We start from the raw sequence: 24,496 nt of genomic DNA on the forward strand, positions 1-24,496 counted from the left end.
ACCACAAGTACAGGTCTCTGTACCAACGACAGATCTGACATGACACGTGTTTCTCTATCCGATGCCAAAACATTGCCTTTTTTTTTTCTGCCAAGCTGAAAAATAGAAGATAGCTATGATGCGAAATCTTTGGCGTGATATCTAGTTGAAAATTGATCTTTAACGGCTTAAGATATGATCAGAAGGTTATAATCCAAGAATTTACCTTTACTTGGTGGCTTAAGGCTGGGAATTGTTCTTTTTGTGAACTTGCTACAGATGATATCCCTCTCTCTCCCTCTCTCTCTCTCTCTCTCTCTCTCTCTCTTTCTCAATGCCAGCAAAAGGAAAATGGGTTTATATCCAAGACCATAAGATGGCATTGACACTAAGGCCTCAATTTGGGTTGAGATGGGTAAGATGAGTTGGATTTGATTATATAAAAGTATTGTGTAAAGTGGGATATTCAATGCGATCTTTGAGATTTTTGGGTTTGACAATTACGGGCCAATGTAAAATTTGCCAGATTAGATTGGATTAATGAGGAATCTACCAAATCTATTTTAAATTCTCTTGGATTGAGGTTTGGGAGTTGAATATGTTTACTTATTTCTTAAATATGGGAGCGATAAAGGGATATATGTTATTATCTTATTGGTTGACAATAAGAACCAGTGATAAAATTAAAATTTATTATTCTCTAGAAATAATTTATTAATTCCACCCTGATTATGCTTTTATTCATTAAATGGCTTTGACAGCCTACTCCCAAAATTGCAAGTATATTAGCTATTTATTAAAAACAAAATACATTCCACAAATTGTGTGGTGCTAAAACACCCAAAGTTTCATCAACAGTTTAATAGTGTTTCCATCATGTCTCTCTTCTCTCTGCCATCACATCTCTTTTCGCCGCCTTCTTCCATCACTCTCTACAGATCTCGCTACTGCCAAAGAAGGGTCACTAAGATAACATGTAGACCATGTCGGTGCTTCTGTCAAAATCATCTGTTTTTGGAATATTTGAGCAACAAACCCTTCAAAGCATTGGGTAATTGACAAAAGTTTGGTCAAACTGTAGTTCAAGTTCATGGAGCATGTCCACAAATCAGTTCTCTCCTCATGTTGAATTTGGTAACGGTCTAAAGTTTAACATACTTACATTGACAACACTCATTTCTCGTCTATCAGATACACAGAATGTTTAGCGCGCACACACAAAACCAGGTTTCTGCAGTCCCTCAAAACAGCAACTTGATGAACTGCTTAGTGACCCTTTCGCCGATACAGAGCGACAAGCCGAATCTCCCAAGTCATGTTTAGAGCTGTGTTTTTAACAAGGGCACGCGTTGCTGCGTGGCCCTCCAAATATCGGTCGCATGTATTTATCATCAAACGTCCTCTAGTATGTATGGATGGTGTAGACAGGCCTTTCTATTAGCATTGACAAGCTACCCGTTGCATGGATCATGTTGGTTGAAACAGATTCTTCTAAGGAAATCAGAGGAAGGGTCAGGTCCTCCTTGGGGGATCCTGGCTCGTCCTGGTGAACGATGTTCCTGTGTGACGGATGTTGGGGAAGCAAATAGTGAACAAGTGGTTTCGTGAGGAAGCCAAAAACCTGCATTGAGAGCTAAGTAGATGACACGGCTTTTAATGGCTTCGAATTACTGAAGATGTATGGTCTCTTAACATTTAGAAACACAGTTAAATGCAAATTGGTTGAGATGTTTCGAGTTTTTAACAATTAATAGCGTGCCGAAAGGAAGTTCCCAAGTAGCTATAGCATCAGCAGCAGAGAGGCAAGTATACAAACTCACAATTGTACTAAAGAGGACGATGACAACCGTTGTGGTAACCATTGTAGCATTAAGAGGATCCATTGTCACGCCAGAATAGGTGAACTGCATGAACCAGTAGCATCACCTAATTATTTAAACATAAGCAATTGCAATTGAATTCCTAATCTTTAGCTGAACTTGTAAAACGCAATCGAAGCAGTTTAGAGAACAGAAAAGAACACCTGTTTGAATGCCAAAGCAATGGACACGGCCCCTCTCATGAGCCCAGCCCACCATATTATTACCTTCATAAAACAATGGATAATCAAAAATGACATTTTGAAATCTTTTATTTTGTATGAAAAATTGCAAACATAATAATTTTGGTATAGTCACCTGGTGCTTGAATGTGATGGATGACGATCTACCCGCATTTCGGTTCATGTACTTTGATAAAGCAGAGAGAGGAAACACAAATGCCGGACGCCCAAACAAAATCAGAAACATTGTAATGCACTATATGCCCAATGAAGTCTGAAAACTGCAACAAATGGAAGGATGCAGGATAAGTGTTTTTTAGTTAATTATGCACACTCGTAAACATACCTGCATTCTGCATATACATCTCCAGGAATTCAACATGTTTTACAATCCTACTTGAAATCTTGAGAGCGCTCAAAAAGTTAAAACAATCAATATTCAGAAGTTCCATAAGCAATATTCTGCCAGTCTGCTAGCAGCAACTATGTATAGATCTCAGCTGGTGATTCCAAGTTGTTTGGGAGAAATTAGATGTCTCCATATACTACTCAATTATAGATTACTTCAGAGTCAATAAAGTTAATATTTCAGGAATAATGACCAACTCCAGGTTTTATTAGTGACTTCAGTACAAGTCATGATAGTTGATCTGGTGAGTTTTATGCTGACTGCAGCTACCTAACGCAACACTTTTCTCTTTTTTATTTGGATTTAGGACTGGCTGTGAATAGGAGGAACACTTTCGACACAACAAGTTGTCATGGTGGTATTGGACCTTGAAGAACCCACAAGAGATTAAAACTATGCCTGGAAATCATGACCAGCTGTTTGAGTCAAATCGTAGGCAACTTCAGAAATCATTAGCTTTTCTTCAAGTAACACTAGCAGTTCATCCGGGCAATGTGCGGTATAAACAAATTTGTATTTTGATAATATAATTACGAATGATTAACATGCTAAATAATCTTAAATGTATGCTTATATGTACATTCATTGTTGTTAAAATCCCGATTTTACGCGTACGATTTTACGATTTGAAGACCCCCAAACGATTCAAATCCCATGTAAAATCCAATTTGGGATAAAATCCTATAAAATCTCAATTTTACATGTACGATTTTACGCTTCAAAGATCCCCAAACGATTTTACGGTTCAAAGACCTCCATCGATTTAAGTTGTAATTTATAGGATGCTTCCAATGTCTCAATGTCACATAGCATCTGACATTGGAACTTATGCAATGAATTGTTATATTTTGCCTCTAAATTGGAACTTGATTTAACATTGATTGCATAAGTTCCAATATCACATAGCATCTAACATTAATTGCATAAGTTCCAATTTACTTGATTTAAATTATAATTTTTACTTGATCTAACATTGATTGCATAAGTAAATCAAGACAAACAAGTAATTAATTAATGGACCACCCAACTCCAAATCGGGATATTACTTGATTTAATCAATGCTAAATCAAGAAAAAATTGCAATCTAAATCTAATGGAAGACGTTGGAAGCATCCTATAAAGAATTTTAAGCCACATTTTACCTCTAAATTACCTATATTTTGCCTCTAAATTGCTTATACCAACCTGCTAGTTTTTGAGCTATATTTTAAAAGTATCATCTTTTGAATTATAATAAGGAATAATCAGGTTATTAAATGATATTAATTCATTTTCTACAAAATTATGTTATTATACACATATATTTACAAAAATTAAAGGGTATTTTTAATTATCTCTAAAATCTTACGATTTTACGATTCGATTTTACGATACGATTTTATAGACCCTTTGTCGATCCCACTTAAAATCCCAATTTTAACAACCTTGTGTACATTACTATTAGTTTTTATACAAGTTTAAATGAAACTATAGATTGATGTATTAATTAATGACTTCTATTTATGACAATAACTGTTTAATAAATTGTTTTGTGATCTTCTACAATTTTTTTAAGTGACACCTCCCCTGAATATTTATAACTGTTACAGTTGTTATGCGCCTTTTTCTTTTTTAATGTTTACACTTACATTATTCCAAGTAGTTTTAAGCTTCTCATTACAGGGGAATATATATTAATGATCATACTAATATAACTTCACTTTATCACAATAGGCAAGTAAATAATTTATTTATCTTGAAAAGAAATGAAAATTCTGGTACGAAGAATGGTCTATATGGAATTTATTTATAAAATAATCTTTTTAAAACTAGCAATTTACTTATAACCATTTATTGATAAATTTATCACAAACCTAATCAATGTTTATCGTAGAAAGAGATGGCATGGCTGAATTTATAAAAGGAAAATAATTCGGGAAATTAAACTAGCTAAAAGGAATAAAGAAAAATGGATGCTGGCTACTCATTTTTTATAAGAATGATTTTGGTGATGTTGATTTATATTAAAAAGTTTACAAGTGATTATTAGCCAATATATGGTTAAAAATTATTAGTAACTAAATACTTTCTTTTCATGCAACTACTAACATCCTTTAGGCATGCATTTCAAAAACTTACCAAGCACACACAATAGCTAGAAAGTAGATGTACCAAGTAAAACATATAAAAATTTGTGTGTTAAGTTTGCCCTAGGAAGTTTGAAACATGATTGTAGAGAAATTCGCTAAAGCCTCTTACCACCAAGCCAATTTACTATAGGATTTCTGATAAATAGGGAATTTAAGTGGATAACAAATAACATAAGCCACAATCCCTATCATTATGAGCTGACATTTTAAAAAATATAATATTACATAAGAGCACCAAGTAAGAAGAGAAATATCTTGGGCAGCACACTACTTTAACGTACAAATATGATTTAAGTCATCTATGAGATAATTACTTGCTTTTGCTCAAGCTTACAAGACAGCAGAAAAGGTGGAAAGATGAGAAAATATGTCATGCATTGTTTCAGAAAGACTATACGCATATAAACAATGAGCAATATGAGCAGTTAAGTTCCAAATATATATGATTTAAATTAACTAAATTATGCAAGGGTACATTTGTATTACCTTAACTTGCTAATCTTCCATTTTTCAATATCCAGGGCATCCATTCCCACATAGAGGAATATGAAAGTTTCTGCAATGAAAGACATGGTAGCAAATGCATGCCTGCATCAGACCAAGCAGAAATGATTAGACATGCCATGAACATGCCAATGTAAATAACTAGATTATTTCATAATCATTTTGCCTGGTTGTAATTCTTGAACTATCAGCAACATTATGCCATGCATAATGAGATATCAGAATACCAGAAAAGAAGACTGAGAATCCCACTAAGGTGTAACAGCTGCACGATGCAATAAAACATATGTAAATACAATACTCCTAAAGTCCACAAGAATGAAAAGGTCACAGGTAATTCAATGACAATAAAGTTGCAAGAGGCAAACAAATTGTTAATCTTACAAGCATAATTTGACAAGAATGCCATGTTAATTAGGGCTTTGTCGCAAGAATTCTTCTTTAGCGGGGTACCGTATGTAAAAAATTCAAGCCAAGCATTTAGAAAGACATAAATCAGGGGGCGGGCAAGCCCAAAAAGAAATACAAAATCTTCAAATCAGCAGTCACCAAAATGAAATGAGAGTTTCAGCCTAGTTGTGCACCACTAAAATCCAGCAACATGGAGATTGATTCATTTTGAATTGCAAAAAATATAAAACCAAATGAGACTCTGAATCCCACCTCACATACCTTGGGAAAGATTCACCTGGGCCCTCACCTGAAGGTACTCACCAAACAAATGTAGGGGAACATAGGTGGCACTTAGTGAGCACTTTGGTTTTAAAAGGTTGAGAAAGAATGAATCACCTTCTTAGAATCTTGCGTGGTTAAGATTATATCTCAGAATGCTCTGAAAGCCAAGTGGCTGAACCTAGATATATAACTAATTTATCTCCCAGGCCACAAGGTAAGCCCTGGTAGTGCAAATGATTAAGCGGACATCATGGAACTATAACATAACACCATGGGCCCTCACTTAAAAGTGGTATAGCTCAAGTCTTGATCTCCAAGGATCAAATAATATCCTCAGAACTTTTATTCCTAAAAGATGATATTGAGAGTAATAGTATATCCTTTCTGCAGATAATATACCAGAGTGGCAGTGATCCCAAGTTAAAAATGCAAGTGTAAAACAACACTAGAAATATATGTGTGGAAACCCTAGCATTAAGAGACAAATGATCTGCAGTAGGAGTGAGCAAGCACTGCAGAAATATCAATTACAAGAAAGACTAACACCCTGTCAGACCTCAACCCTTAGGTTGGATCCCACAGTCCTACAAGAAACCATAAGGGAACTATCATATATTCTCAAAGTGCACCAGAAAATTTCCTTATCTTATATAACAGGGTCTATGGCTCCTGTGCACTATTACATCCCAACATATACAAAATTCCAAAAGATATATCAAGTAATAATTATAACAGGTAATGTACTCTTTACCTTCTATAATTCGCAAAAATAACTCCCTGCTAATGCAAAATATCTATATACATGTCCATATACAAGAAGAAAAAAACTTAGCATCCCATATGTTTGGCACACAAGCACCAAGTCTCTAGCTTAGTCCGTGTCATCTCCTGCATTACCTAGATGGTGTTCTGGTAACAATAATCACACGAGTTGTGACACTAGGTGGAAAACATAAGGCATATACTACACACGCAAGCAACATGCTCATATGCCAACGAGTGCAATATATAACATGCCATTTTTCAAATATTGTGGCTAGCCCATAGCCTAAGATAAGAACCTGTCAAAGCCCTTCTAGGGAATACAACCTCCTTCAGACTGGTCTTACATGATTATACGTGCAGACATACCATATGATGTCAACAACAAGCACGCATTTCTTACTCTCCCTAAAATCTTTTTGGTTGGCTGTTTCTCAATGTCAAAGTGTCTTGGATGCCTCCAACTTAGTTCCCTTGGTTGCTCAATGCTCTGGTACTTCAAACTTGGGCAGATCTACTATATATTTAGTGGGGTCAATTGACCCCACACTGAAATTATGTTTTACTTTATAATGTATAAATGGAATTAAAGATTAATTATAATTCGATCCGACTAAAAACACGAAAATTTTAAATTGACTCCACTCATTAAAAAAATAAGTGTAATTAAGAAAATTAGCATTTGTAATTGGTCCAATCCTTTGAGTTGTTTAATTTAGGTTTAATGAAAAGTGTGCTTAAAAGTTATGAATGAATTGTGTAATGTTACTATACACAGATAGGTAACTTCAGGAGCAATTGTTTTGATGAGATCATAGATTCAAGTTCATTCATCCATAGCATAAATAATGCATATGGGTAAACTCACAAAAATTTGTATGTGGACTCGCCCCTTAGGAGGTTTGAACCCTAGTTATTTAGATAAGGCAATCTCTTACCACCAAACCGACCCATATAAATTGCTATAAGATTAGTTGAGACATACAAAAGTAATGTCTATTCCTTAGTATATTTACTTATGAAAATAATTAAGAATAGATTGGGTAATTGAATGAGAGATGCTTTAGTGAATGATTTGATCATGAATTGAAATAGTTGTATCTTACAATATTGATAATTGTTGAGAATAAAAATAATAATATAAAAGATAAACACTAAACCTCTATTTACTAGCTTAAACTTTTAGATGGAGTGATAGTTAACAATCCAACATAGTATCAGAGTACGCAAAGTTCTTGAGTTCAAACCATACCACCAACCCAATATTCAAATGGTTACATGTATTTGGACCATTTATGCAATAAAGCTTGGCCACATGTGAGAGGGTATGTAGGCACCTTAGGCAAATCCCACATCGGCCATGCAAAGGAGGGGAACTGAGCATATAAGTGCGGAGGGTATTCTACAAAGTGACACGCGTTTTGGGATTAAATCTCAAAGCGACAAAATTGGGGATTGGTTGCGACCTGAACTAGACAATACGTTGCTATGTGGATCCCAGCCATTATAAAATGGTATCAGAGCCGACCCCCAAGCCTCTGAGCGTGGTGGTGGGGCAAACCTCAACGAGGATGCTGAGTCCCTAAGGGGGGGTGTGTGCAGGCACCTTAGGCAAATCCCACATCGGCCAGCCAAGGGGGGGGGGGGGGGACTGAGCATATAAGTGCGAAGGGTATTCTACATAGTGACGCACGTTTTGGGATTAAATCTCAGAGCGACAAAATCAGGGATTGGTTGCGACCTGAACCGGACATTATGTTGCTATGTGGACCCCGGCCGTTACAAGGTATGTTGAGATAAAAATGATAGTATAAAAAATAAAATTAACATTTTATCTACCACTTAAGCGTTTAGATGGAAAGGTAGTCAACAATTCAACAATAATAGTAAAATTATACAATGCTTTCAAAATATTTGCACATTTAAAATGTTATCAGAAGCATAACTTCTGCCACTGCTTGAACTAACAAGGAACTTCAGCATCTTCTACATGGAATCAGCCAAAGGAGCCAATAGTTCACCTTATGCTTCACTGTTCATAAAAAATCTAGACTTTGTTCTCACTAAACCCAAAAGGGATTCATCTTAATTTTGAAAATACACTAACCATCAAAAAGTCTTGGCCAAAGTTTCACTTATTCTCAAACCTGTGCATTCTTTGCAGAGCCAACAATGTTCGGCCAACTGAAGGCATATAATTTATCTTTTAAAACCAACAACTAGACTCCCTAAATAGAGATGAATCCTGCTATATCAAAGGCTATGATGCCACATAGCAGCCATTTCTTATTGAAATCTGTTGAATTATTCATGGAAGAAGTATAGAATGAGTTAAGTCAGCAGCCTTCCTAAACAACCAGCTTTCTAAATCAGCCCTGATCCTATCCTTCATATTTAGAAAGCTGTTCAGTTTTAGAGATTTCCTAATTTTGTGTTGTATCTTTTGTTTCCTGGTATGGTGTATAGTGTATCTTTCCATTCTTTGTTGCTTTCCAAAAGTGTAATTCTCTCATCCCTATTAATAAGGAGTGTAATACCGTGCATAGCTATGAAAGTAAGAGGTTTATTCTCATTTATTCTACATTCATCAGGCTACTTTCTACAAAATCTCTTTTGCTGACTCAAATAGGTGGCCTTGTACTCTTTTGCAAATCAATTGGCCTTGTACCCTTTAACGAATCAATTTTCTGAATGGAGTGCTTCAATTGGAGAGAGATGGGACGGGCTGCTGAAGTGCAGCTTGAAGGAAATAACCAAAGGATATAAATTCTTTGCAAGCAAAGTTGTCCCTTTAAAATTAAAATCTGCTTGCCAACTTCAACTTGAAGATATGAGCAGATAATCAAAGGAATTGCAATGAATCTCAATTTCTCATTGCAAATTCATTTTTAATTGCAATGGAATCTGCCACTTCAATTTAGAGAGAGGCTACTGCTTGCACTTGAATTACAAGGCAATTAACTTTGCTTATTCCAAAATTCAAAGAATATAAAATTCTATTGTAAATCCATTCTACCGCCTTAGAGAAATCAAGGGATAAACACATATCTCACATATAACTTCGTATAACCATATGGCATTCTTCGAAAACTACACTTCAACCCCCTTCTTGTTTCCCTATTTTCCATATATTTTCACCAGGAACCTCTATTTCCAAGTGCATGAGAGGACAATTATCAAGAGAAGGAAAAATCAACTCTGCTGCTTCAACCCAAGGAAAAATCTCCTGAGATTTTCTATAATTTCTGATGTTAAGCCCAAGTTTGTGAAATTGCAACTACTTAATTATTGTAGGATTCCCCAACTATGGCACATGGTAAGGTGTCATGTTGGATAACTCTTGAAAATTTTAACTCAAAACCTTTGACAACTCAGCTTAAGCATCTTCTAAGTGTGTACCCAAAGCATCATTTTTACCCATTTCCAATATTTACATTACCCCAAGGATGTAATAGTAAATATAATAGTAATTGTAGTTTAATTGCAGTTATTATTTACAATTAAGAGCAGTTATGAAGTAGTGGCAACCGCTCTGTAAAACTGTTGGATAGCTTTATATATAAAGTTATAACCCACAGTGCCGATTTTAATCACATCAGAATTGAATGAATATTTCAGAATTCTAGTTTCTCCCTCAATTCCAATTCTATCTTCACAAAAACATTAATTAGGACTAGGGTCCCGAAAATTGTGAAGGTATTAGGTGTCACACACCCCTTTCCCAATTGAGATCCAACAACCTAAGAGGCTGCACACTTAGGGCCCATTTAGGCATGAGGTGAGGTGAGTTTAGTTTGTTGAGGTGAGATGACTTTAATGAGGTGAGTTTGATTATAAAAAAGTGTTTAGTAAATTAGCCAAGTTGAGGTGAGTTTCAAAAGTTAGTGTTTGGTAAATATTTGAGTTGAGATGAGTTAAGATACCAAAATGACTAAAAAGGACATAATGTCAATCATGAATATTATGTATATCAAGGTTATAATGATCTAGAATTTTAAATATAAAACAAAAAAGCAATTAAAATTATGATTTTTAGTTCCTTCAATCCACTAAGTTTAATTATTATTATTTTTTTACTTCCCACTATCAATTGTACATAACTCAATATTTGTGATCAAAGAATATATAATTAATAAATATATTTTATAAAAATATTTAAAAGTAATATGAAAATAAATATACTTGTTAAAATATATTTTCTGTATATAAAAATATAAAGTGAGAAAAAAAGTAAAGAAGAGTATATATGGCCGAAACCCTCGGATGTAAACAAAGTAATCCTCAAATGCTCTCGATGTGTCTCCTCACTTGAGGAATAAATCAATATCTTATCAATGAAAACAATAAGGAATTTATCCAAGTATGGTTAGAATAAACGATTCATAAGATCCATAAATACGGTTGGTGCATTGGTCAATCCAAAAGGCATCACCAAATACTTGTAATGACCATATTGTGACCAAAATGTCGTTTTGGGAATATCTTCCTCCATTTTCAATTGGTAATATCCCAATTGTAAATCAATCTTAGAAAATATCCAAGCCTCTTGCAGCTGGTCAAATAAATCATCAATTCAAGATAAGGGGTATTTATTCTTTATGGTCACCTTATTCACAGCATGGTAGTCTATATACATTTTTGTTCTCATCTTTCTTTCTCACAAAAGCACCCCAGGGTGACACACTGGAGTGAATAAAACCCTTGTCCAACAAATTTTGCAATTGTACCTTAAGCTCTTGTAACTCAGCTAGAGCCATTCCATAAGGAGAATAGATATAGGGTAGGATTGGGCCACAGGCAATAGATCAATGGAAAACCCAATCTCCTCATTAAGAGATAAACTCGATAAATCTTCTAGAAACACATTCGTGTATTCCTTTACTACCTCAACATTCTCCACCTTTTTCTGTAACTTTTTACTAGAAGTAACTTGCACCGCATACCCAAAGGCTCCCTTATCTAAACACTTTTTGGCTCCTATTGCCGATATGATTTTTAATGGTTGCCCCAGTGGTGCACCTTTAAACTTCACAACTCGCCCACCACCTCCAACTAGCCTGACTGTCTTTTTCCCACAATCTAACTGTGCCCCGAGGGATGCGTTGTATGGACGGCAGTGTCGAACTCCAATATGTTGGCTCAAAGTAGGGGAAAAGCAGCTTGCTCGAAGAGATCTTGTGGATAGAGCTACCCAACATATTGAGGTGATTCGCAAGAACGTGAAAGCAACCAAAGATTGGAAAAAAAGAATATGCGGACCAATAAAACCGACCTTTGGAAATTGTTGTGGGAGATCTGATATATCTTCAAGCTACTCTATTACGATCAGCGTTTAGACACCAAGGAAGAGAGAAGCTAGGACCCCAGTATTTGGGGCCATACCGAATCATAAAACGAATTGTTCATGTTGCCTATCGATTGGAATTACCGAAGGTATTAGCTAGATTGCATGATGTATTTCATGTCTCTCAACTACAGAAGCACATCTATAATCCTGATGTTGAATTGTCAATTGAGGAAATTGACCTCTAGCCTAACCTGACTTTTGAGGTGCAACCGATACGAATATTGGAGAGGCAAAACCGTTAATTGAGACGTATGGTCATTCCCATGGTAAAAGTACAGTGGAGCCAGCATTCGAAACGGGAAGTGACCTAGGAAACAAAGGAGAAGATGCGAGAGAAATTCCCTTATTTATTCGAGAATCCTAGTTAATTTCGTGAATTTTTATGTAGTGGAAATGATTGCTCAAAAATTTTGAGGATGAAATTTATAAGGAGGGGAACTGTAACACCCTAGTATTTTGGAAAAAAATAATTTCTAAATTTGAAATGATTTATTGAAGATTTGTGGTTTGAGGAATTTAATGGAGGAAATTAAAATTATTGTGTTTTTGAATAGGGAGGTGTTTGAAAATTTTTGGAAGTTTTACGGGTCTTAAATGTAATTTTGAAAACTGGGAGCTGGATTGGTATAAAATTAATTTTGGCATATATATAAGTGATCAGGTTCATAGCCCCATGGTCCCGCGCGCCATGTTAGGGCTTTACATGCGCATAGGTTGCGGGTTTGAGGTTGGGGGGAGGCAGATTATTTTCCAGATGAAAGGCAAGCATAACGGCATTGTTTGGGGTGGGGCGCCAAGTGTGCGCCATGTTGCAACCATGCACAGGCCTTGCCGCACCCATCAGCCCCCCCCCCCCCCCCCACACTGCCATGTGGCTGCTGCAGTTGCTGCCACCTGTGAATTTTGCCACCTGCTGCCAAATTACGTTCCTAGCACCTCTTCTACAATCTTACCCTGCGAAGAATCTCGGAAATTGAGTGAAAATGTAAAAGGATGTAAGACAAGTTAATTTGTCTTGAGGAGATTTGTGGCTAATTGTGCAAGTAGAGGTATAGAGCCCAGGAGTTAGGCTAATGATGGCATTGGCAATAAAACTTGCAATATATATATATATATATATATATACACCACATTTCGTGAAATTGTAATGTAAAGAAAGAATTGGAAGAATTGGGAATCAACGTATGATTAAGGATCAAAGGTAGGTGCGAAAAGCCTAAGATTGGATTTAGCAATACCTATTTAAAATAGTCCTTTTCGATTTATTATGTTTAATTTTTGGTAAAGGAATTTTGAGCCGTGACATTAGTGACTTTGAAGCTTTGAGGAAATTTTCCAAAGAGGACTATCAAAACACTAGAAACTATTTCAATAAGGGTTAATATGTTTTTGTACAAATTACATGATCATGGCTTGCCTGAGATGACTTAGGAATGTCTAGGCATGAGGATATGGATTTTTGACTAAACAGAGCTTGTGTTAGGGTCTAAGGGAATCATATAGGCCACCAGGACTCTGAGATGGACTCGGATATGGTGGATAGGCTTGCATGCATGTTTATTTCATGAACAAAAATTTGCTATATTACATATTGTCTTTACTGAGTTTTAGGACTCACCCCTTTATAGCTAACCATACAAAAAGACCGAGGCTTAGCAAGGGGAAGGCGGTGAAGGCAGAGGGATCGCCGATGGATGCAGATGATGGGCCATGAGAGGGTTTTGTTTGTTTTTGGTTATTTGAGATGTGGGATGTTTTGTACTAAGCATGTGTCATAAGTGGATTTTTAGTATGAAAATGAGATTTTTGAGTAATTTGTTGGAAAATGATTTTCTTTGGAAAATTATGCTTCCGTCCTAAGGCCTTGTAAAATGTGTCTCAATCAAAATTCAAATGCCCACCGCTGCCTATTTTCTTTGGGACTTGAGTTCTAAGCGAGTGAAGGACGGTGAAACTTGGATCCCACCTAGGGCATCCTAACCTTTAGAGGCATAGCCGACCTTCAGTTTGACCAACAGCCATGGTTGTAACCGAGGATTATGATGGCACCCTAGTTGTGGAATTGGGGGCGTCACAGGGTGGTATCAAAGCCTAGTTAAAGAAGAGGTTATAAGAGGAGACGTAGGTGCCAGAGTCGTGTCTACCGCATAGTGTGGGAATGGGCTTGGGAATTCGAGAGTTATAAGAGGGGGTGGCGAAATTGTGGTTGTGTGCATGGATCCATTGTGGGTGCGGCATTGGATCTACTCTGGTACGCTTGGGAGCAAGAGTTGGCCCACACAATGGGAGAAAGCCAACATAAGGATGAGAATGTAATAAGTTATCTTTATCGAGTAAACCAGCTATTTCGGTCAACCATAGGTAGCTATATGTGGGGTCTCCCAAAGAAGTAGGTCCTCTTTATGAGGAAGCATATGAACGAGATATGGAGGCAACTGACCAGAATTATGATGGAGGATGTAGGCCTACGGTTCCACTACAGGAATTTCATTTGAGCAGTAGAGTAACAAGCAAAGTTGTGGGAGCTGTACTAGGTGTTGCCTGATGACCCGGCGGGAATTGGGGCTTTTCCTGAAGGGCTCTCGTCTAAGGTAGTGGTGTAAGGGTCAGACCGCCTAGGAAAAGAGCCAGTTAGACCTAAAGTAACAACTCACTATCACATCACTAGCTAGAATCGTGAGTACATACATCATTGATGGTACCCCAACCTAGTACCACCTACCCTTCCTAAACCAGTACGAACACGCTCTAAGTGGTGCTCTTTCTGTCCCTCTTAGCTCAAGACGTAGCATCGTCTACCAGGTAAGTGAGGTCCCCATTGTCTCCAACACTTGAACCACGTCTGACTGGCTCTCCTCCTAGGCATTCTGACCTCCACAAGATGGGAGCCCTTCAAGAAAAGCCCCAATTCCTACTACCTACCTTTCCTAAACCGGTACAAACACGCTTGAAGTGGTGCTCTTTTTGTCCCCCTCAGCTTGGGACATAGCCTCATCTACCAGGTAAGTGAGGTCCCCATTGTCTCCAACACTCGAACCAAGTCTAACTGGCTCTCCTCCTAGGCGGTCTGACCCCCACACCACTGCCTCAGACAGGAACCTTCAGGAAAAGCCCCAATTCCTGTCGGGCCATCAAGCAACACCTAGTATAGCTCCCACAACTTCGCTTCTTGCTCTGCTAAAATGAAATTCCCATAGTGGAATCATAGGCTTATATCCTTCATTATAATTCTAGTCAGCTGCCTCCATATCTCATTCATATGCTTCTTCTTCTCCAGGAGACCCCATATATGCTTCATTATAATACTGGTTTACTTGACAAAGATAACTTATTACATTCTCATCCTTATGTTGGCTTCCTCCCATTAGTAGGGGGATGAACTATGTGGAGGCCAAGCGGCCAAGCAGAGGTAACACTTAATGGTGGACAGAGTAAGATTGTGGCCAGGCAGGGGTTTTAGTTTGCCCGTCCGGGGACAAGAAGATTCAAGGAGCAAAAACCATGCCCATACTGCCACAAACCGCATGAGCATAATTTTTCTTGTAAGGCTACAAAGGTAGCAAAGGGATGTCACTATTGCAGTGAGGTTGGGCATTTTGTTAGAGATTACCCAAAACGGAAGGAGTCACTTGCTATCAAGAAAACTCCACCATCCATTGGAGTCCCGAGGAGACTGGTGGTGTGTTTCACCTACAATAAATTGGGACACATTTCCACTCAATGCCCGTAACGTGGAAGGTTTGGACTGGTAAAGCCAACAGAGGGAACAACACCTGTGGCTACGGGACGGGTGTTTAATCTGACCAAGATGGATGCTACGACAGACCCAAGGGTGATTGAAAGTACACTCCTTGTTCAAGATACACTTATGCATGCATTAATAGATTTAGGAGCTACACATTCATTTATATCACATGTCACAATAGATTCTGCAAGAATAAACACTAAAGGATTAAGTGAACCCATGGGCAAGCAATCTCCAATGGGAATTTTTTCTATTGCCCACTGATTTGTGCCAAGATGTCAAATCATGATAGGAGAAACTACATTTTTGGTAGACCTGTATTCACTGGAAATCCAGGTTTTTGATGTAATTTTGGGTATGGACTTCTTGTCTCAATAACAAGCATAGTTAGATTGTGGGAAAAAGATGGTCAAGTTTGTTTGACATGGTGGGCGTGTGAAGGGCGATGAAACCTAGATCCCACCTAAGGCACCCTAACCTTTAGGGGCATAACTGACCTTCAGTTCAGCCAACAGCCGTGACTGTAACCAAGGGTTACGATGGCACCCTGGATTTGTTTTAGTTATTATAAGGGGACAAAATTGGAACATATAAAAAATAGTGTATTGTTTCTCTCATACTCAACCTCACCAAAATTGTGAGGTTGAGTTTTAGCCTTGAAACTCACCCCACCTTGGGTTGAGTTGGAAGAGTGAGAGTTTACAAAACACAAAATTTTGGTGTTTGGCCCCCAACTCAACTCAACTTGGGTGGGAACTCAAGGTCAAACACCCCTTTAGTTGCTAGAGTTTGTAAAACCTCAAAACACGTGTTGATTAGCTCAAAACCACAAGACAAATGGTAGATCTTTAGATGAAGTTCACCTAAAGGAGGACTATTTCAAGTTAAGAAACATGTTGGCAAAGTTTGGTGTTCTCTTTTATTCTGTACATCCTTTGTATATATCCTTCCTATTCCCCAAACCTTTTGTGAACTTCTATCTTCTTAAAATGTCAATTGGCTTGAAAGACAAGTTTCTAAGCTTGAAGGATCTCAGTTAAGTCGAACATCTGAACTGGCATTTAAATGGGGCACAAGGCATTTGAATGCATTACAACAATCCAAAATACATGCTGTAGTGAGATCTGATGTGTTCATTCCTATTAATAGAATCAGTTCCAAATGCAGACTGTCCAAGCGCTCAAATAATTCAAACAAATAGATTCTGAAACTTGGCTCTGTCCAGCAAATTTCATTTTTGAAATCAAAGCATCAAACTTTGTGCCTTTTACAAATAAGAAGAGTTTATAAATCGCAAACCTAGTGTTCCAGTCATTCAGTTGCATACAAATTTTAGTTTTCTATAAATACGTCATACTCAATACAGTTAGAATAAAGAATTTTTAAATTCCTGTTCTTCAAAATTTAATTTATCTAGCATATGAGATTTAAGCTCTGAATTTACTTTGTATAGAATTTTAATAGATGTCATGAAAATATTAGTTTGAAAGAGTCCTAGTTGTGTTAAGGTTTTAGTCTCAAATAAGAGCCTATTGATGTAAACAAAGTAATGGTTGGACATTCGAATAACAGTGCTTACTTGATTTTTTCCCACGTTACTTCTTCTATGAATGGGGGAGGATCATATTTGTACCCTAACCCTCACAAAGTGGGGAGCCTTGTGCATTGAGGAAGCCCTTCTATTTCTTCTTCTAGTCTTGATTCTAATCCATCTTCTTTCTTCACCCCCCCCCCCCCCCACAAAAAACAAAAAAAAAAAATTAAAAAAAATGGGGCTCCCACCAAGCCTCGTTTCAATGAGCATCATCTTGACCCACTTAGGATGTGGAGCCTAAGTATCTTCTTCCTGATTCAGCATCATCAGCTTTAGCATCTTGGAGACAACGGGCCCTTTGTTCTTTGCACCACCAGATCACACTCCTAAGGTCACAGAAAATTCTCCTTCAACTGGTCCGCCTGTCAAACTCACCAGAGTTGCCTAGCCCTCATAGAAGTCAAAACCCCAAGTCACATAAGTTGTTCAACAGTTGAACCCTTCTGTTCGATTAAAAAACACTATTATTCGTCACTAAACTGATATCACCGCCTCTAGTAAGAATCTTTGCTAGATTGTAGCTACAGCAATAATTCAATATCCAGGCAGTATCATTAGCCACCATAGCAGGACCCAATGCCCCTTTGTTTTGTTTCTGCAATCACATGAAACAAGATGGAGAAGCCAAAGAAGTGTGGTGAGACCTATTGATTTGGGTACCCAGATCTAGAGTTCACCAAGGTTTGATTCCCTTATTTGGGAGGGGGGATGGAGTGAAAATGGATGGAAGAGGGTATTTCTCATTTGAGGGAGACGAAAGTAATTCAATGGAATGGAAATCCAAAACCTATTTATTTATCTCCCCTGAATTGGGGAAGAATGGATGAAATGGAAATTGATAGAAAACTTAATTTTGTGTTTTAACAACATTGAAAGAATTATTTAGGGGAAGTTAACTCTTTCACCCATAGGCTATTCCATTAACTTGGGAAAACTTATATACAAACAACTCCTAAAAAATCTCCTACATTTTCTCCTATTTTACAGTAATAGATAACAATAACTATCAACTTATCTAATTTACAATTTTGGATCGACATGACTTGGATATCCTTAGTTGATTCCAAGATTATTTCCGTCCTTTTCCTTCTCCGTATAGGAGTTTAACTTTTCATTATCCTTTCATACATATGCATCCTTTTTATCTTCCAACAAACATTAACCCAAATAGTTTCTTAAAAATGCAAATTTTCCCTTAACTTGATCACACTTCATCTTTCCATTAAAACTTAAGGGGTATTAATAGTCATTTGTTGTTTAATATCCTTCCAGTTCATCTATTTCCATTGATCTCCCAAACAGGAAAATTTTACATTACTTTTCATCCCCACTCTCCCTCAAGTAGGAGGGGGGGGGGGGGGGGGGGGGGGGGGGAGTACATTCCATTATTCTCTCTCTCCCTCCCCTAAAGAGAGCTTTAAGTTCACAAGCCCTGCACCAAAACTGATGCAGGAGAAATAAAAAAAATTTATTAGCAGGGTTATTTTTATAATTTCAAGTATTCTATTATTTTCGCAGGTTTCTGGTATTGTTATTTTATTTGGGTTCAAACTATGTTTTTTTGGTTTCTAGAGTCTTATCTTAAAGCCCATGTTTTCCTTATGGGCCTATGAGTAGTAGAATTAGGAAACTAAACCTTGATCCTCATGGGTTAAGTTAGGAGGACTATTTAAACTGTTGTAATGTTTTCCCTAGGATTAATTTTCAGCAGTTTTACTATCAGAAGAATTGTCCTCACTGTTCCTAGATACCAGATGCCAGGCCCTGTTTGGCTGAAGAACCAATCACTCTAGGCTGTGTTTCAGATCTGTTTTACCTTTCTTATCTCAGGATCCTCTCTCTCTGCAACTTGTTTTAAATTTTATTCTAGACTCCTTATTCTACATCAGTTGGTATCAGAGCCCAACCTCAATCTGTCTCACTAGTGCATGGCAGCATGTAGAGCAATAGTTCCTTCACTTACCCAATCCTAGGAGATGGCCGAGATGCGAAGGATGATGGAGCAACTCACACAAGAGGTGCGGGACCTGCGTAGAGGACAGTTAGAAACTCAAGGAGAGGCACCGGAGGGTGATCATGAATCCCTAGGCAGAGATATTGGGGATGATGATGAGCACATTAACCCCTTCCATGATCCCATGATTCGTGATCAGCCAAAACACGGTGGATTAGAGGAACAAATAGCAAGAGCACTAGATCTGAATTCTGGTATTCATGTTGAATTTTCAGATTTTTATGTAAGATGCACACTGAAGATTTCCTTGATTGGGAATCTACTTTGGAGACTTGTTTTGAATGGAAGCCTACGGTTGATGAGAGGAAGGTTCCCTTTGTGAAGCTGAAACTGAAGGAAATTGCCCCTCATTGGTGGAAGAGGTTAGAGGAACAGTGTGAAAGGCAAGGAAATAGCAAAATTCGAACTTGGGAGATGATGAAAGCAAAACTCAGGAAACATTTCCTCCAGTTTATTATATGACAGACCTATACAAGAATACAAGAAGTTTCATGGACAAAAGCAGCCAGAGTTTAGTGCGGATGAGTACACAACAGAGTTCTACAACTTGTCGATATGAATTGGGTTGAGTGAGACTGACGAGCAGCAATCTGCCTGGTATTTATTTGGATTGAATTCTTCTATTCAAGATGAAATTGGTGTGCACATGACAAACCTTAAGGAGGCATACCAATTTGCTCTTAAGGCAGAAGAAAGCGTGGCTCGATTTGGACCAAGGCGTCTCAAACAAAGTCGCATGAATATTGGAGTTAATTCCAAATATCCTGCTGCTGCCAGGGGTGGAAAAGGTGCTCAGTCATCACCATAAAGCAGCCATCAAGCTACTTTTAACAATAAAGCTGCCTCCAAGACCATTGGAGAATTGAAAAGGAATGACAAAGGGAAGGATTCAACAAGAATTAGCAATTTTGGAGACAGTGGTAGTAGCTCTTCCATTCACTGTTTCTCATGTAGTGAACAAGGCCACACATCTTATTCTAGCCCCCACCGTCGAATTAACTTGGCATAGATTGATGATGGGGAAGCGGAGGAAGGAGTCCCTATTTTTGATGTGTATTATGATGAGATAGATGAAGGAATTGACTTGAGTCCTGTGGAAGGTGAGAGCTTGGTGGTAAGGTGTTATGACAACACCTAAGGCTGAGGAGGCTGAAGATTGGAGAAGGCACAGTATATTCTGTACTAGAGTTACCTGTGGGGGAAAGGTTTGTAAAGTTATTGTACTCTTTTGGTAAAGCTGCTTCAACTTTCATTACACTACCTATGGCAGAAAAGGAAGGGAAAAAAAGGAATTTATCTCCTGAAAGATTCCTTTAAGGAGAAAACTTGAGGGTTCTTATACTGATCAGGGATATCAGTTTGTTACTAAGGTCTCCTGTGTCCTACTGGAAAAAGGACATAATTCCTACAAGTACTTAATTTAAAAATTAGAGAATTGGAGTCAGATATATCGATAACCAATGCTGATTATGCTAGATTATATTTTCACATAAGAATTACACAATCTTGGGAAAACATTATTACCTCAGCCAACATGTAGGACAGATATGCCATCAATATCATCAAAGCAATTTCACGGACGCTCGAGTGCCTCCAGCCAAAACAAAGATAAAGTCTCTAATGAATGTTTATGTAGGTTACGCACCTTCCAAAGTACAAGCCTTTGAGAATGTATGCTGTTGAAAGCCCATCCTGCAGAAAGCAAACAAATATGTGAGTTCTTTTTCCCATTTTCTTGGGTTTAGTTCATTTAAGGCACTGCCTTATCAGTAGAATCAGAAGTTGGATGCTTCCTATTTTTCTGCTTACTTTAGCAATATATTCCTTTGGAACAACCATTCCAAAGGAAATACATTCTATTCCTATTGGCAAGATTTAATAAATGTTGTCCACGAAAGATTAACTTCATAAGGTAGAATCATACAGATTCTCAAATAAAGTAAAATGGAGACATGAGAGCTAAAAAATCCAAATCACATATATTGACATATCTAGCATGCTATCTAGGAACCAGCCAGATCATCAAATGTATTGATTGAACCAGAAGTTGAAGTGTCAGCTTGAAGCTTTGAGCACGCAACAGCTAGTTCTATATTAGAAAAATGCACACTTACAAGAACTCCAAGAGCAGTGCTTGTGGAGAACAGGTAAAAGAAATCCACCAAGACTCGAGCAGCTGCCCAGCCATCAGGTCTAGTGACATCAAGATTTCGAACTGCATTGAAGAGAACAACTGATGTTGCATCATTTACTACTCCTTCCCCAAACACTAGACTGTACAGCAAAGGTGTCTCATCTTGATGCAGAACCTACATGTAAATTTAAGATTTTGCTAAAGCTGAGGATCCATCCAGCCATAATTCATGAAACAGAAGCAATACACAGTTGCAACCAACCTGCAGTGTACACACTGTATCTGTTGAGGAAAATATCGTTCCAATTGCTGAAACAAATAAATAAATTTGCTTGTATATACACTTCTATACATATGCAGCAGTTGAGAGTTTATATATACACTAAAGTGCATTCTCATATACTATCAAGAGAAGACGAGATGGGCAGATATATACTGAGAAAGTCTTGGGGAGACAAACCGGCAAACCCAAACTTAGGGAACAGCCACCAGCTACCTGAACAACAGTTAACGTTCAGTAAACTAGATATAATTTTAATAATAATAGATGTGAGAACAGACATAAGAGCCTTATCAGCTAGGAAATTGGAAAATAATGTGAGAGAGAAGCAGATCACCAGCTGTAATAATGAGTGATGACATGAAAACACCAACAACGCCAAATCCCATAATGGTTAAGAAGTTTTGAAAGAACTGTTTCTTTTTTACTTGAAATCTGTTGAGAGAGACAGAAATGCAACCCACAGACACAATCACTAAGCCATTTTAAATTGAGCTAGTTCAAAAGTTAAATTAAGTTGCACATGGAAGCTGCCCTTACCCAGCATTGAAGATTATAGGTGGAAGCAGATATATGAAGAAGAGCTCTTCATTAAATCTAAGGATGTGAGAACTCTTCCCCTTGCTTATCAACAAGATTATTGTCCCACTAAGGCTTCCCTGATAGGAAAAGAGAAACAATCAGATAGAATTATGATAAATGAGAGCAAAAAAAGTGCAATTAATGCTCACAGATCTACAAGGACCAGACAATTAGTGCCTTACAAACAGTTTAACTAAGAAGAAAATGAGAAAAAAAAAATCACTTGTTTTGGTAAAATCATTCTCCTTACCAAAAAAAAAACAAGAAATTCATTTGATTAACAATATACCGTTGATCAAAGCACTCTCTCTCTCTCTCCATATATAATATAACTGCCAATAGGGGTTCTTTTCTTTTTCTTCATTGACCCCTGAATCGTTCTTAGAATTCATCGATTTTGGGAAGACACGACATTAAACATATATATATATATATATTGCGAGAGAGAGAGAGAGGGGATTAATTACGATGAAAATGGCAGTAATGGATTCGTTAACCCATCGATTTTCTTCGAGCAAATGGCCGAACACCAAACAGAGGCACAGAACGACAACGAACACTGTTATGGGAACCACACTCACGTGGTCGCTCCCAATATTCGCTTCTGCAAAACCAAAACCCATTTCCTTCTTCTTCTCTCGCTTTCTTTCTACTTCCTGCTTCTCTATCTGTGCAAAATCAAATTATCAACCCTAAACCCAGAAAGCCCGCGAAACAAAGGAGAACGCAGTTCATCCGACACGTGGCGATGGCCAATGACGTGTACTACACGTGTCGCGCTTACCTCGTCGCGGCCGCTTGATCATTGTCCATTGGCTTCTCTCTAGCCTTTTTCCGTCTTTAAAAAGAAATATGTTCTGACATATAAAGGAAAATGATTTTCCCTAAAAGTCTCGGCTGAATGAGGTGAAATTTGCATTTTATCCAAGTTTATATATTAGATATGTATTTAAGTGTAAAATGAGAATTTTATCTATGAAATTATCGTCGTTACGTAATCTTTCATTACTTATATTCTCGATTTCGATAAAAATAAATAAATTATAAATAAAAATTTTACCTCACTACATAAAGTAAGAAATTGAATCCACGATCTACTGGTGTTAATTGCTATTTATCATGATTCAACCACTTAACCTATACCTAAAGATAATTTTTACCCTTAATCCATACACATATATATATATATATGAGCATGATATATACAGAGGTATTGTATTTCTCACCTTAATCATGTTAAATCAATTTTTTTATAATCAGATATCAAACTAAAATAAAAAATGAGTCTGACCATTATAATTCTTTAATAATAATAATAATAATAAATTCATAATTCAAATTTCATATATAATTCATAATACATCAACTAATAACATTCAAATTACAAGTCATCCTCAATAAAGTCTATTTTTGTCCTTCCAAATTGCTTGGAAGAGAAATAATGAAAGATCAATGGTTGGGGATAAACAAAGACAAAGTAAAATAGTGGAAGATCGGAAAAAAAGAAGAAGAAGAAGATAGAAAAATTGGAGAGAAAGAAAAACAAGATAACAAGAGATGGCAGGAGAAGATTGAAGAGGGTTGGGTCAATGAAGTAGCCGTCATTGTGTGATTGTTAGGCTTTGTAGAAATTTGTTTAGTTTTGACCCTTTTATATTGCTCAAACAGATAGTATTTAGAGTAGTTGAAAATCTTGAATTCAAATCGATCAAATTGCGTCAATTCAGAGAATCAGTAGTTAACTAGTGATTCAACTTTAACTAAGCTAATTTTTGAAAATTATTATTATTACTTGGTTTGAAGTGAACCAATTTTTTTACAACTCACAATTTGACTAATCACATCGAGCTTTAAAAACATTGCATTGAATTGAAGACTTTTGAAATTCATGCTCCATTGGTTAAGAAAATATTAGGTCAATGTGGCATTACTTAAATTATGTCGATTAGCTCTTTATCTATTCACTTTCCATTTATGATGATTACCTCTATCTATTAACATTAAAGATTTTGTTTCTAAAAGAAATTGATAAAAAGAACTATAATATCATTTTTTCTTCCAATTGTAAGATTATTTTATCCACAAGGATATAACTAAAATATATTATCAACAAATTAAATAAATGTTTATATTTCGGCTTGCGTTTGTACAGGTTTAATTGTAAAGACTTGACAATTGAAAAAAGAATTTAAAATTTTTGAAATTTAAATTCAATTGAAAAAATGAAAAAAAATATTCAAAAAGTCAACTATTAGAGCGTAAATTTCACTTGACACCAATGAGTTGTTGAAAAGGCGTAAA

General features: G+C 36.9%; 1 protein-coding gene across 1 annotated transcript; it reads right to left on the reverse strand.

Moving 5' to 3' along the window:
- Positions 1-739: 739 nt before the first annotated feature.
- Positions 740-23,030, reverse strand: LOC127792483 (sodium/hydrogen exchanger 4-like). The gene is given in 16 exon segments (XM_052322981.1): positions 740-1,612; positions 1,800-1,883; positions 2,003-2,065; positions 2,157-2,301; positions 5,045-5,146; positions 5,229-5,303; positions 5,305-5,327; positions 20,724-20,790; positions 20,845-20,891; positions 21,314-21,508; positions 21,596-21,642; positions 21,770-21,829; positions 21,951-22,048; positions 22,154-22,272; positions 22,663-22,863; positions 22,980-23,030. Coding segments are annotated over 15 exon segments (1,512 nt in total). The 5' UTR covers positions 22,819-22,863; positions 22,980-23,030; the 3' UTR covers positions 740-1,381.
- Positions 23,031-24,496: the final 1,466 nt, after the last annotated feature.

Source organism: Diospyros lotus, chromosome 15 (genome assembly GCF_014633365.1).
Source record: "Diospyros lotus cultivar Yz01 chromosome 15, ASM1463336v1, whole genome shotgun sequence".
Classification (NCBI taxonomy): Eukaryota; Viridiplantae; Streptophyta; class Magnoliopsida; order Ericales; family Ebenaceae; genus Diospyros; species Diospyros lotus.